This window comes from Mustelus asterias, chromosome 14, assembly GCF_964213995.1.
Source record: "Mustelus asterias chromosome 14, sMusAst1.hap1.1, whole genome shotgun sequence".
NCBI lineage: Eukaryota > Metazoa > Chordata > Chondrichthyes > Carcharhiniformes > Triakidae > Mustelus > Mustelus asterias.
The window spans coordinates 7,303,874-7,319,735 of NC_135814.1; the positions used below are offsets into that span (position 1 = coordinate 7,303,874).

The window sequence follows — 15,862 nt, forward strand, 5'->3', positions numbered from 1 at the left end:
CCACAGAGAGTGGTTGAAGTAACTAGCAGAGATGTATTTCGCAGGAAGCCGGTGAAGTATATGAGGGTGAAGGGAAGAGAAGGTTACGATGATAGATTTAGATGAGGAAAGATAGAATGTGTCTCGGGTAGAGCATAAACACCACTGTTATATGTCCCACCCACTGTTATTTTCATGGGGTCTAACATTCCTGTATATTTTGAGTAATTTAACGCGTGATTGGGTTTAGCACTCTGGCACGTTCTATAGTAACCCACTAGGTTACTGACTATCACATTTATGTGTGTTATAAAGTAACCCAGTGCGTTACTGGATAAACCATTCATGTATATTCCAGAGTTGACCACATAAGGAGATATCAAAACTAAAAACAGAAAAACTCAGCTGGTCTGGCAGCATCTGCGGAGAGAGAAACAGAGTTAATGTTTAAACCCTTCTTCAGAACTGACGTGAGGTGGAAAGATGACAGGATCTCTGCCTCAGAAAGAGGAAGGGAAAAGTTGGACAAAAGGAAAGGTCTGGGAGAGAGTCTTGGGCTGGAGATTTTATAAGTTTATTTATTAGTCAGAAGTAGGCTTACATTAACGCTGCAATGAAGTTACTGTGAAAATCCCCTAGTTGCCACACTCCGGCGTCTGTTCGGGCAAACTGAGGGAGAATTTAGCACGGCCAATGCACCCTAACCAGCACGTTGTTCAGACTGTGGAAGGAAACTGGAGCACCCGGAGGAAACCCAAGCAGACACGGGGAGAATGTGCAGACTCTGCACAGACAGTGACCCAAGCTGGAAATCGAACCGGGGTCCCTGGCACCGTGAGGCAGCAGTGCTAACCACCGTGCCACCGTGCCACCCAGAGGTTAAATGACAAAGATGTCATGGGGTAAAAGGCAAAGGGAATGTCCATGCTTGTAGCGCAGAAATGAAGCTTTGGGCCCAGAGTGAGTGTGAACACTTAACCTTATCCCAGACCTTCACTTTTGTCCTTTCTCCTACTTCCCATGTCCCTTTCAATTGCATAAACCCATTGGGATTCTATAGCCTCGCTCGACCTGAAACCGTAAAATTCCACCCGGGGTCAACGGACCTTTCCAACCCTTTCCATGCTCCACCCCTCGGCTGTTCCGATTCCCGTGGCAGGCGGGGCGGTGAAATTCTGGCCATCATGTTTTATTGGGTAACACAGAAATGTCTATATTTGATTTGATTTATTATTGTCACATGTATTAACATACAGTGAAAAGTATTGTTTCTTGCGCGCTATACAGACAAAGCATACCGTTCATAGAGTACGTAAGGGAGAAGGAAAGGAGAGGGTGCAGAATGTAGTCATAGCTAGGGTGTAGAGAAAGATCACTCTAGAGCGAGGTAGGTCCATTCAAAAGTCTGACAGCAGCAGGGAAGAAGCTGTTCTTGAGTCGGTTGGTACGTGTCCTCAGATTTTTGTATCTTTTTCCTGATGGAAGAAGCTAGAAGAGAGACTGTCCAGGATGCGTGGGGTCCTTAATTATGCTGGCTGCTTTTCCAAGGCAGCGGGAAGTGTAGACAGAGTCAATTGTTGGGAGGCTGGTTTGTGTGATGGACTGGGCTACTTCCACGACTTTTTATAGTTTCTTGCGATCTTGGGCAGAGCAGGAGCCATACCAAGCTGTGATATTAATATCAGTGCAAGTTCTTTTCTCTCTGTGTAACGATCTGTATAGGCTGTTCTAAGCCATCTGTTTTGCCTTGGTCTGTGTGCAGGTTTTAGGGAAAGTGCGTATGCGTACGCCATTGCAGCTGCGGGAGTGGTCCACGCCGTCTCCAATGCCTGCAGCTTGGGCAAGCTCAAAGCCTGCAGCTGTGATGACAAGCGCCGAGGTGACGAGGAAGCGTTCCGACTCAAACTGAACCGGCTCCAGCTGGAGGCCCTGAACCGGGGCAAGGGCATGGTGCACGGGGTACTTGAGCCCCTGCCTGGCGACCTGCCGGGACCCCAGGACTCCTGGGAATGGGGTGGCTGCAGTCCCGACGTGGAATACGGCGACAAGTTCTCCAGGGACTTTCTGGATTCCCGGGAAACCTACAAGGACATTCACTCGCGGATGAGGCTCCATAACAACCGCGTGGGGCGGCAAGTGAGTACCAGTATTGTAGACCCTCTCGCTCTCTCTCGCTCTCTCTCTCTCCCTCTATCCATCTCTCTCAGTCTCATTCTCCTTAGATTCGGAAACTCCTCCTGCACATTATGAAAATGGCAAAGGACTAACGGGTAACAGTGAGATATAAGAACATAAGAACAAGGAGCAGGAGTAGGCCATCTGGCCCCTCGAGCCTGCTCCACCATTCAATAAGATCATGGCTGATCTTTTCGTGGACTCAGCTCCACTTACCCGCCCGCTCACCATAACCCTTAATTCCTCTACTGTTCACAAATCTATCTATCCTTGCCTTAAAAACATTCAAAGAGATAGCCTCGACTGCTTCACTGGGCAGGGAATTCCACAGATTCACAACCCTTTGGGTGAAGAAATTCCTCCTCAACTCAGTCCTAAATCTGCTCCCCTTTATTTTGAGGCCATGTCCCCTCGTTCTGGTTTCACCCACCAGTGGAAACAACTTCCCTGCTTCTATCTTATCTATTCCCTTCATACTTTTATATGTTTCTATAAGGTCCCCCTCATTCTTCTAAATTCCAATGAGTGTCACTCCTCTCCTCATAAGCCAACCCTCTCAACTCCAGAATCAACCTAGCGAATCTCCTCTGTACCCCCTCCAGTGCCAGTATATCCTTTCTCAAGTAAGGAGACCAAAACTGTACACAGTACTCCAGGTGTGGCCTCACCAGCACCTTATACAGCTGCAACATAACCTCGCTGTTTTTAAACTCCATCCCTCTCGCAATGAAGGACAAAATTCCATTTGCCTTCTTAATTACCTGCTGCACCTGCAAACCAACTATGTGTGATTCCTGCAGAAGGACACCTGAATTAGGGCTGGCAAACCAGTAGGTCCCAGTTTTGATCCTCCATCAATTTAGATACAACTACATGGAATATACACAGAATATACACAGAATATACAGCACAGAAACAGGCCATCTGACTCAGTTGCCTTTGTGCTTGTCCATTCCAGCTACCCTATCTCAGCTTTATAGCAGAATGTTTTATTCCCCATTCTCTCCTGTACTCACCCAGTTTCCATCTAAACACCTAAAGTAGTTACCTCAGCCACATCCTGTGATAACGGTTTCCCCATCCCAAAGAGTGGTTGCAATTGCAAGTACCTGGCTCCTGCTTTCAGATCATTCCACAAGCGGCACGGTGGCACAGTGGTTAGCACTGCTGCCTCACAACGCCAGGGACCCCACGTTCGATTCCCGGCTTGGGTCACTGTCTGTGTGGAGTTTGCGTGTTCCCCCCTTGTCTGTGTGGGTTTCCTCCGGGTGCTCCCGTTTCTCCCCACAGTCTGAAGATGTGCAGGCTAGGTGGATCGGCCGTGCTAAATTACCCCTTAGTGTCTAAAAATAAGGATGTTAGGTGGATTGGGCATGATCAATGAATGGGGGGAATGGAGAGTGCTCTCTCAGAGGGTTGATGCAGAATCGATGGGCCAAATGGCCTCCTTCTGCACTGTAGGGAATCTATGGAATTACTTATTGTAATAGCTATTATTGAGCCTGCTGTCCATTTGAGTTATTTTTCAGTCGCCCCTCCAGTTGCCTTTACCCTAACATCTGGAATTCCTAAACCTCCGTGACTCTCTGTTTCCCCCTTAAAACACTCCTTAAGTACGGTGAATGTAGGACTGTAATCCTGGAATCCAGGCTAATCCGGGGCAAGGGTTCAAATCTTACCAGAGCAGCTGGCGGAATTTAAATTCAATAAATTTAAAAGTAGGCATTGAAAGCCGGTTACAGTAACGGTGACCGCAATTGTCGGAAAAACCCATTTGGTTGACTAATGTCCTTTAGGGAAGGGAATCTGCTGTCCTTACCTGGTCTGGCCTACTACATGTGACTCCAGAGCCACAGCAATGTGGTTGACTCTTAACTTACCCTCTGAAATGGCCGAGTGAGACACTCAGCTCAGGGGCAATTAGGGATGGGCAACAAATGCTGGCCTTGTCAGCGATGCCCACATCCCCTGAAATATTTTTTTTAAAAAACTATGTCTTTGACCAAGCTGTTGACCACCTGTCCTTGTATCTGTTTGGATGTTTATGTTGTCAAAGCTTGCTCCTTGGGAAGTATCACAACATGAAAGGTGCTGTTGTAAGTGCAGGTTGGTTCCTCAGTGCAACACACTGCAATCTGCCTCCCCTTTGAAATAAGAAGGCGGACTGGATTCATCTCCCTCTGTGTAAACAGGAACATTCTGTCTTTTGGAGAGACTCACATGCTGTAACTGGCCTTGCCAGATTTTGCTTGCTCCTATACGTTGCCCAGTATGTTTGATTTCACAACATCGCCTATGTCGCTTCCAGTAACATTAGGTCAATAAATCATTCTCTTATTCTTGCACAGCAAATATGTGACTTCCAAATGGGATTTGGCTAAATAGCATTGATTGGCGCAGAGACAGTGGGCTGGATGTTTTCCTTCTGCACCATAACTGTTCAATTATTTCAATTAACATAGAAACATAGGCGGCACAGTGGTTAGCACTGCTGCCTCACAGCGCCAGGAACCCGGGTTCGATTCCCGGCTTGGGCCACTGCCTGTGTGGTGTTTGCACGTTCTCCTTGTGTCTGCGTGGGTTTCTTCCGGGCGCTCCGGTTTCCTCCCACAGTCCAAAGATATGCAGGTAAGGTGGATTCATAGATCATAGAAACCCTACAGTGCAGAAAGAGGCCATTTGGCCCATCGAGTCTGCACCGACCACAATCCCACCCAGGCCCTACTCCCATATCCCTACATATTTACCCGCTAATCCCTCTAATCTACGCATCTCAGGACACGAAGGGGCAATTTTAGCATGGCCAATCAACCTAACCCGCATATCTTTGGACCGTGGGAGGAAACCGGAGCACCCGGAGGAAACCCACGCAGACACGAGGAGAATGTGCAAACTCCAGACAGACAGGAACCTGGGATTGGCCATGCTAAATTGCCCTTCAGTGTCAGGGAGATTAGCTAGGGTAAATGCATGGAGATATGAGAATAGGGCCTGGGTGGGATTGTTGTCGGTGCAGGCTCAATAGGCGGAATGGCCTCCTTCTGCACTGTAGGGATTTTATGAATAGAAGCTAGAAGCAGGAGAAGGCCATTCGGCCTTCGAGCCTGCTCCACCATTCATGTCGATCATAGCTGATCATCGAATTCAATATCCTGATTTCCTCCATATCCCTTGAGCCCCAAGAGATGTATCTAATTTCTTCTTGAAATCAGAAAACGTTTTGGCCTCAACTACATTCTGTGGTAAACTTTACCCCAGCATTTAGAATTACCACTAACTCTTGTTACTCTGGTAACCTAGAATACCTCAGTCTCAGTTAGTGTCCAGAGAATGCGAAAGAAAGACTTGCATTTCCTTTTTTTTATTCATTCATGGGACTTGGGTACCACTTGCTAGGCCAGCGTTTGTTGCCCATCCTTAATTGCCCTTGAGGTGGTGGTGGTGAGCCGCCTTTTTAAACTCATGCAGTCCCTGAGGTGTAGGTACACCCACAGTGCTGTTAGGGAGGGAGTTCTGAGATTTTGGTTTAAATAGTACTTAATTGCTGGACATCACAAGAAACTTTAGCCAATGAAGTACTTCTGAAGTGCAGTCATTGTTGTAAAGTAGGAAACATGGCAGCCACTTTGTGCACAGCAAGATCCCACAGTCAGATAATCTGTTTTTTGTGATGTTGATTGACAGATAAGTAATGGGCAGGACACCAGGGATAACTCCCCTACACTTCTTCCAGATAGTGACGTGGGATTCTTTACATCCACCTGAGGGTGGCCTCACTTTAACATCTCATCCAAAAGACAGGATTTTCCATGGTGAGCAGAATGGGAAAATTCACCCCAGTGCCTCTGTCAGTGCAGCACTCCCTCAGCGCTGCACTGTGCTGTTAACCTTGATTATTTTTGTGCTCAAGCCCTAGAGTGGGGTTTGAACCCAGAACCTTGTGCCACAGAGACATGAATGCCAGCACCGCACCAACCTGCTACAGATGCTATATACACACATACTTCTGGGGAGGCGATGGCCTAGTTGTTTTATCGTTAGACTATTAATCCAGAAACTCAGCTAATGTTCGAATCCCACCATGGCAGATGGTGGAATTTGAATTCAATAAAAAATATCTGGAATTAAGAATCTACTGATGACCATGAAGCCATTGTTGATTGTCAGAAAAACCCATCTGGGTCACTAATGTCCTTTAGGGAAGGAAATCTGCCGTCCTTACCTGGTCTGGCCTACATGTGACTCCAGAGCCATAGCCATGTGGTTGACTCTCACCTGCCCTCTAGGGATGGGCAACAAATGCTGGCCAGCCAGTGACGCCCGTGTCCCACAAATGAATTAAAAAAATATATAATACACAACATTTGGGCTTAATCAATCCATGCTCACAATGCTGCACTCTAGCCCCTCATAATCTAACTTCCCAAAAGTATATCTATACTATTTTCTTTGACTACACCCTATGGTAGCAAGTTCCTCTATCTGGGTAAAGCAGTTTCTCCTGAATTCTATTAAATCTCTACTTTCGCTTTCCTGACAAGTGGAAACCTACATCATTCACCCTTACTTGACCTTTCGTAGTTTACAAACTTTGATCAGAATTTTCCTCCCGCTTTTTCTTTTTTTTTTCTTTTCAACAACAAGGAGACCTAAGTCGGCACGGTGGCACAGTGGTTAGCATTGCTGCCTCACAGCGCCAGGGACCAGGGTTCAACTCTGGCCTCGGGTGACTCTGTGGAGTTTACATGTCCTCCCCGTGTCTGCGTGGGTTTCCCCTGGGTGCTCTGGTATCCTCCTGATTGTATGGCAGAGCAGGCTCGAGGGGCCAAATGGCCTACACCTGTTCCTATTTCCCTATGTGCCAGACCCCACGTTAGCGACTTAACTTCTCCTGGTCAACGTCCTAATTCTGACTGGGTCTGAGAGTAAAATAAGTGAATTATTCTTAATGAGAGCAAGTTCCTGAGGTCTGACATGATGTGAATTACTTTACATGTATCCCTTTGCCTTTCTGACTTCCTAAGAAATGGGAGGGAAATCCCGCCCCATCCCCATTCCTTGGCTTCTTGTACATTCAGGGATTCACTAAAAGGCCTGTTAATCACACCAGCTCCGTTTATTCCCCAAACATAAATTCTCAGCAGAGGAACACACAAACATGCGAACATATGAATTAGGGACAAGAGTAGACCACTCAACCCCTCGAGCCTGCTCCACCATTCAATAAAATCATGGCTGATCTGATTGTGACCTCAACCCCACATTCCACCGACCCCCGATAACCTTTCACCCCCTTGTTAATGAAGAATCTATCCCGCTGTGTCTTGAAAATATTCAAAGACTCTTGGTGGAATTTTCCAGTCCCGCCTACCATGGAAATGGTAGCGGGCGGGACAGGACCTTGCAAAGGCCCGTTGACCTCGGGCGGGATTTTCCAGCCGCAGCTCGTCCCAAGACCGGAAAATCCCACCTTCTGTTTCCATTGCCTTTTTGAGAAAGAGAGTTCCAGAGACTCACAAACCTTCAAGAGACAAAATTCTCCTAGTTTCTGCCTTAAATGAGCGACCCCTTATTTTTAAGCAGTGATCCCCGGGTTCTAGGTTCTCCCACAAAAGGAAATATCCTCTCCACATCCTCCCTGTCCATACCCCCTCAGGATTTTAGAGGTTTTGATCAAGTCACTTCTTATTCTTTTGAAACTCTGGTGGATATAAACCTAACCTCTCCAACCTTTCCTCATAAGACAACCCGCCCAATCCTGGTGTTGGCCTAGTAAACCTAATGCATTTAAACATAAATAAGAACATAAGAACTAGGAGCAGGAGTAGGCCATCTGGACCCTCGAGCTTGCTCTGCCATTCAATAAGATCATGGCTGATCTTTTTGTGGACTCAGCTCCACTTACCCGCCCGCTCACCATAACCCTTAATTCCTTTACTGATCAAAAATTTATCTATCCTTGCCTTAAAAACATTCAATGAGGTAGCCTCAACTGCTTCACTGGGCAGAGAATTCCACAGATTCACAACCCTTTGTGTGAAGAAGTTCCTCCTCAACTCAGTCCTAAATCTGCTTCCCCTTATTTTGAGGCTATGCCCCCTAGTTCTAGTTTTACCCGCCAGTGGAAACAACTTCCCTGCTTCTATCTTATCTATCTTATGCCAACCCTCTCAACTCCGGAATCAACCTAGTGAACCTCCTCTGCACCCCCTCCAGTGCCAGTATATCCTTTCTCAAGTAAGGAGACCAAAACTGGACACAATACTCCAGGTGTGGCCTCACCAGCACCTTATACAGCTGCAACATAATCTCGCTGTTTTTAAACTCCATCCCTCTAGCAATGAAGGACAAAATTCCATTTGCCTTCTTAATTACCTGCTGCACCTGCAAACCAACTCCTTGAGATTCCTGCACAAGGACACCCAGGTCCCTCTGCACAGCAGCATGCTGCAATTTTTTACCATTTAAGTAATAGTCCATTTTGCTGTTATTCCTATCAAAATGGATGACCTCACATTTACCAACAGTGTACCCCATCTGCCAGCCCCTCGCCCCTCGCTTAGACTATCTATATCCCTTTGCAGGCTTTCAGCTTCCTCTGCACACTTTGCTCTGCCACTCATCTTAGTGTCATCTGCAAATCTTGACACACTACACTTGGTCCCCAACACCAAATCATCTATGTAAATCGTAAACAATTTACATCTTGCCTTAAAGAAGGAGAACTCCTGCTGTGTAGGTGAGAATGCCACTCTGAATAGATAACCTGCCAGTTCTGTTCATTAATGCCTCACAGCACCAGGGACCCGGGTTCGATTCCTGGGTTGTCTGTTTGGAGATTGCACATTCTCCCCGTGTCTGCGTGGGTTTCCTCTGGGTGCTCCGGTTTCCTCCCACAGTCCAAAGATGTGCGGGTTAGGTGGATTGGCCATGATAAATTGTCCCTTAGTGTCAGGGGGATTAACAGGGCAAATATATGGGGTTACGGGGATAGGGCCTGGGTGGAATCGTTGTCGGTGCAGACTCGATGGGATGAATGGCCTCCTTCTGCACTGTAAGGATTCTATGATTTTATAATGAGTCCATCTCCTTTCAGTCAGGTTGGTTGAAGGAATTTCAAACCTGCATTAACCCATTTAGTATTAAAGTCCAAGACTTGAAGGATGTTTCTGTGGAATAATGGCCATAAAGATAAATAACTCAATGACATGCGGCACCCGGTTCAGATTGCGCTCATAACTACACAAACACTTTTGTCAAAGTCAGCAATGGAATGCTCTGTGTGAAGTTCCTGTATCCATAATATAAATGCAGATACCATGGGAATGGGATCCTTCAATCCCTTGAGCCTTTCAATTTGAATCTAAACCCCATTCACCAGTCGTTGCTTCATATCCCTTGATTCGGTTTTCCAACTAAAATCTATGGATCTCAGTCTTATGAGTTCAAATTACCGCCCCACCCCCACCATCCGGGGCCTATTTGGGAGCGGGTCCCAGCTGTGAAGACGTGCTTCCTGATCTCATCCCAGAAATTCCTAGTTCTAACTTTCCGATTATATCCCCTCATTGTTCCATGCCCCTTCTGCCCTGAATCTCATCTAATCCTTTGAACATTTTAAGCACCTCAATCAACTCAATGGGCAGAATTTTCCCGCCCCGCCTGCCACAGGAATTGTAGCGGGCGGGACATGAATCACACAAAGGTCCGTTAACCTCGGGCGGGATTTTCCGGTCTTGGGGCGAGTGTGGCCGGAAAATCCAGTCCAACATTTTTTATTCTTTCTTGGGATGTAGGTGCCGCTGGCTAGCCAACTTTTATTGGCCATCTCTAATTAGTCATAGAGTCATAGAGTCATTGAGGTTTACAGCATGGAAACAGGCCCTTCGGCCCAACTTGTCCATGCCGCCCTTTTTTTAACCACTAAGCTAGTCCCAATTGCCCGCGTTTGGCCCAGATCCCTCTGTACCCACCTTACCCATGTAACTGTCTAAATGCTTTTCAAAGTCAAAATTGTACCCACCTCTATTACTACCTCTGGCAGCTTGTTCCAGACACTCACCACCCTCTGTGTGAAAATATTGCCCCTCTGGATCCTTTTGTATCTTAAACCTATGCCCTCTAGTTTTAGACTCCCTTACCTTTGGGAAAAGACGTTGAACCTTACCAATGCCCCTCATTATTTTATAGACCTCTATAAGATCACCCCTCAGCCTCCTGCGCTCCAGGTAAAAAAGTCCCAATCTATCCAGCCTCCTTAAAACTCAAATCATCAAGTCCCGGTAGCATCCTAGTAAATCTTTTCTGCACTCTTTCTAGTTTAATAATATCCTTTCTATAATAGGGTGACCAGGACTGTACACAATGTTCCAAGTGTGACCTTACCAATGTCTTGTACAACTTCAACTTCATTGTCCTTGGGAAGGTGGTGGTGAGCTGTCTTCTTGAACCGCCACAGTCCATGTGGTGTAGGTACACCCACAGTGCTGTTAGGGTGGGAATTTTGATATTTTGACCCAATGACAGTGAAGGAATGGCCGATATATTTCCAAGTCAAGATGCTGTATGATTTGGAGGCGGACTTGCAGGTCGTGGTTTTCCCATCTACTGCCCTAGAGGTCGCGGGTTTGTAAGGTTCTGTTGAAGTAGCCTCGGTGAGCTTTCAATATCGAATGGAAGACAAGATTCTGCAGCCTGTCATCATAATTTAACCCTTTTAGTCCTGGGATCATTCTGTTGGACCTGCATTGCATCCTATCCAAGGCCAACTTATCCTTCCCGAGGTGTGGTGTCCAGAACTGAACGCAGTTGCTCCAGATGGAATCCAATCAATGTACAACTGAAACTTCACTTCCTCAACTTTGTAATTACATTAGAGAGGGTCGAGAGGAGATTTACCAGGATGTTGCAGCTATGAGGAATGATTGGATAGGCTGGGACAAAAACAGAAAATGCTTGAAAATCTCAGCAGGTCTGACAGCATCTGTGGTGAAGGAATAGAGCCAACGTTTCGAGTCTAGTTGACCCTTCATCAGAGCTAAGAGCAAAGAGATTCAGCGGAGATTTATACTGTGAGGGTGGGCGGGGTGGAATGGGACAAAAGGAATGTAAATGAGGATACAGAAGGCTGAGAAGGTGCAAAAAGTGTCCATTAAGTGATCATTGATCATAGAATCCCTACAATGCAGAAGGAGGCCATTCAGCCCATCGAGTCTGCACTGACCACAATCCCACCCAGGCCTGATTCCCGTAACCCTCCCTCCCCCCACTTTATTTACCCTGCTAATCCCCCTGACACTAAGGGACAATTTAGCATGGCCAATCAACCTAACCCGCACATCTTTGGAGTGTGGGAGGAAACCGGAGCACCAGAGGAAACCCACGCAGACATGGGGAGAATGTGCAAGCTCCACACAGACAGTGACCCAAGGCCGGAATTGTACCCGGGTCTCTGGCGCTGTGAGGCAGCAGTGCTAACCACTGTGCCACCGTGATCAGAATGTGTGAATGGCAGAACAGAGGTACAGATGATTAAGGGACTACCTGGGGATTATGGCAGTTGTCCTGAGGGGGGAGGGGGAAGGGGGAAGGGGTCGGGGAGGGGTGGGAGGGGCATGAAGGAGAGCTGGAATGGAGAGGTAAAAGAATGGAAGTGAGAAAGAAGGATGATAAAATGGATGAATGAGATGAAACAAAATGAAATAAAATGATGGAACTGGGGTGAAGGTGGAGGAGAGAGTTGATGCCCTGAAGTTGTTGAACTCAATGTTCAGTCCAAAAGGCTGTAAAGTGCCCAATCGGAAGATGAGGTGCTATTCTTCCAGTTTGCATTGGGGTTCACTGGGACATTGCAAAAGGCTAAGGATGGACATGTGGATGGGAGAGCAGGGTGGGTGAAGTGGGAAGCGACAGGAAGGTCTGGGTCCTACTTGCGGACGGACCAAAGGTGTTCAGCAAAGCGGTCATCCAGTCTGCGTTTGGTCTCTCCGATATAGAGTAGACCGCATTGGGAGCAGCGAATGCAATGGATCAGATTGAAGGATGGGGGTGCTCTCCTTGGAACAGTGGAGGCTGAGAAGAGAATCGAATGAGATATAGAAAATTGAGAGGGGCCTGGGCACTTACAGAATACTGAGAGGCCTGGATAGAGTGGATATGGAGAGGACGTTTCCATTAATGGGAGAGACTAGAACTCGAGGGCACAGCCTCAGAGTGAAACCTTTAAAACTGAGATGAGGAGGAATTTCTTCAGCCAGAGGGTGGTGAATCTGTGGAACTCATTGCCACAGAGGGCTATGGAGGTCACTGAGTGTCTTTTAGACAGAAATAGATAGGTTCTTGATCAATAAGGGCATCAAGGGCGACGGAGAGAAGGCAGGAGAATGGGGATGAGAATCATATCAGCCATGATTGAATGGTGGACAGACTCGATGGGCCGAATGGCCTAATTCTGTTCCAACATCTTATGGTCTTGTGGGTACAGTGGATGGGCAGGGGCCGATTTACTGTAGCAGAGAGGTCAATGACGGCTGTGGTGGGGGGGTGGGGGTGGGGGGGTGGGGGGTGGGGAGTGGGCGGGGGGGGGGGGGGTGGCATTGTTTTAAAGTGATTGGTAGAAAGATTGGAAGGGAAATGAGGAAAAATATTTCATCCAGAGGGTGGTAGGGCTTTGGAACTCAGAGCCTGAGAGGGAAGTAGAGGCAGACACCCAGAACTCATTTAAATAAAGGAGCCTGGAGAGGCTTCTGATGTGCTGTAACCTGCAGGGCCACAGACCGAGAGCTGGAAAGTGGGATCAGGCTGGATGACTCATCACCAGCTAGCACAGACACGATGGGCTGAGTGGCCTCTTTCTGTGTAAATATTTTATGATTCTCTGTATTCCAGCCGCCTTGACATTAACACATTCATTTACAAATAATTCTTAATGCTTCTTTTAAATTAGCGTGCAGAGGATGTCGTTTAAATACGTTAAGTTTGCATCTGCAGAAGTTGCTCCTCCCCAGCGCTGTCCGTAGAGTCGCATCAAAGGACGCACAGTGACATTTCTACATGAACAATTAGTCCGGAGTAATAATTAGCATAAGGTTGGATCTGATAGGTATTTAATCCGGTGAATGTTTAGCCTCTGCCTGCCTGAGATTAATCAGAGGGTCCCAGTCAGTCTCTGTCCCGCATTGTCACCGGCTTCCTCTTCTTCTGCTGATTTTCTTTTCCATTTTATGTCTTAAAGGTTTCTGCCATCGACCTCAGTCCCACCCTCTGGTTCTCACGCTGCCCGGCCCTGTTAAAAGCAGTAATTAGCTGCTGTCTGCTGCTCGCTAACAGATGTTGAGTGTGCAAACCATTAGAAACTTCAAAGAGACGGGAAGCAGAGAAATGCTCTGCCCCTTCCTTCCAAATCCCAAACTCACAGACTCATTCTCACCGCTGGAAAATCACACACACACTCACACTCACACACACACACACAGAAACACACACTCACACACACAGAAACACACACTCACACACACACTCTCGCTCACACACAGACACACACACACAGACACACAGAAACACACACACTCTCTCTCACACACACAGAAACACACACTCATACACACACTCTCTCACACACAGACACACAGAAACACACACACACACAGAAATACACACACACACTCTCTCACATACACACACACAGACACACTCACACACACACAGACACACACACAGAAACACACACACACTCTCTCTCACATACACACACACAGACACACTCACACACACACAGACACACACACACAAACACACACACACTCTCTCTCACATACACACACACAGACACACTCACACACACACAGACACACACACAGAAACACACACACACTCTCTCTCACATACACACACACACTCTCTCACACACAGAAACACACACACACACTCTCTCACACACAGACACACACACACAGAAATACACACACACACACACACTCTCTCACATACACACTCACACACAGACACACAGACAGACACACACACACACACACAGACACACACACACAGACACACACACACTCATACTCACATGCACACACTCAGACACACACACATACACACTCAGACACACACACATACACACTCAGACACACACACACACCCACACACACTCACACAGACACACACAGACTCACACAGACACTCACACAGACACACACAGGCAAAGGCACAGACACACACACACACAGACACACACAGACAAACACACACATACAGACAGACACACACACTCAAACGCACACACCCTCTCAGACACACACACAGACACACATGCAAGCAGCACACTCACACATACATACACTCAAAAACAGATGCCCACATACAGACACGCACGTATGAGCACGCAGACACACAAGCATGCACACATATACAAACACACACACACAGAAACACACATACGCCCACATACAGATGCACAGACACACAAACAAACATGCATGCCCAGATAGATACACTCACCCACACACACAGGCACACACACACAGACACACAAAGATGCACACATAAACACAACACACAGACCACATGCACACACACGTATTCACACACACATTGCTACACAGACAAACAAGGATACAGACACACTCATAGACATGCACACACAGAGATACACAGGCATGCACACAGGCACATACACACACACACCCACACATGTACACAGACATGCATGCACACACACACAAACACCCACACACGCTCATACAAACACGCTCCTTTACACACTACTATGCACGTAGACATAGATACAAACACACACACACATGCACACCGACAAACATTCAGACAAACACAGATGCAGATAAATACAAACACATTTATAAACTTGCAGACCTACTCACTGATGCATTCACACACCATTGACAAAACATATTTAAAACATGAATTTCAATACATATTTGATACCTGATTGGACTGATGAGACCTCAACTATATTGATATCTTTCTCATCTATGATAATAACTGTAGCCGGCCTGTTCCGGCTGGGCAGGTGTCGGGTCTCATTCCCTTTCTGCTCCTTTTCTTATTGCGGCAGTACCTGGTCACACAGCAACAGCACAGAAACACAGGATTGGTGCACTGCAGAAGGAGACCATTTGGTCGACGTGTCTGCACTGGCTCTCCAACTAAACAATTTAATTTTTGGACAGGATACAGTCCAAAGATGTGCGGGTTAGGTTGATTGGCCATACTAAATTGCCCCTTAGTGCATATGGGCAGCATGGTGGCACAATAGTTAGCACTGCTGCCTCACAGCACCAGGGACCCAGTTTCAGTTCCCAGCTTGGGTCACTGTCTGTGCGGGGTTTGCACATTCTCCCCATGACTGCGTGGGTTTCCTCCGGGTGCTCCAGTCTGAAAGGCGTGCTGGTTAGGTGCATTGACCCAAACAGGCACCGAAGTGTGGCGACTAGGGGAATTTCACAGTAACTTCATTGCAGTGTTAATGTAAGCCTCACTTGTGACGAATAAATAACCTTTACTTTACATAGTGTCAGGGGGATTAGTGGGTAAATGTGTGGGTTATGGGGATAGGGCCTGGGTGGGATTGTGGTCAGTGCAGGCTCAATGGGCCGAATGGCCTCCTTCGGCACTGCAGGGATTCTATGATTTTCCAGGCGTTCCCGCCAGGGGGATTATCCGGTCCCACTGGTGGTAAGCACCAACC

General features: G+C 47.1%; 1 protein-coding gene across 1 annotated transcript in view; it reads left to right on the top strand.

Annotated features, from left to right (window-relative positions):
- wnt10a (wingless-type MMTV integration site family, member 10a) overlaps nucleotides 1–15,862 on the top strand; it is a 71,272-nt gene that overhangs the window by 23,935 nt on the left and 31,475 nt on the right. Inside the window, exon 3 of the mRNA XM_078229144.1 lies at nucleotides 1,742–2,115. Within this exon, the coding sequence (XP_078085270.1) occupies nucleotides 1,742–2,115 (374 nt within the window). The remainder of the gene's footprint in view (nucleotides 1–1,741; nucleotides 2,116–15,862) is intronic.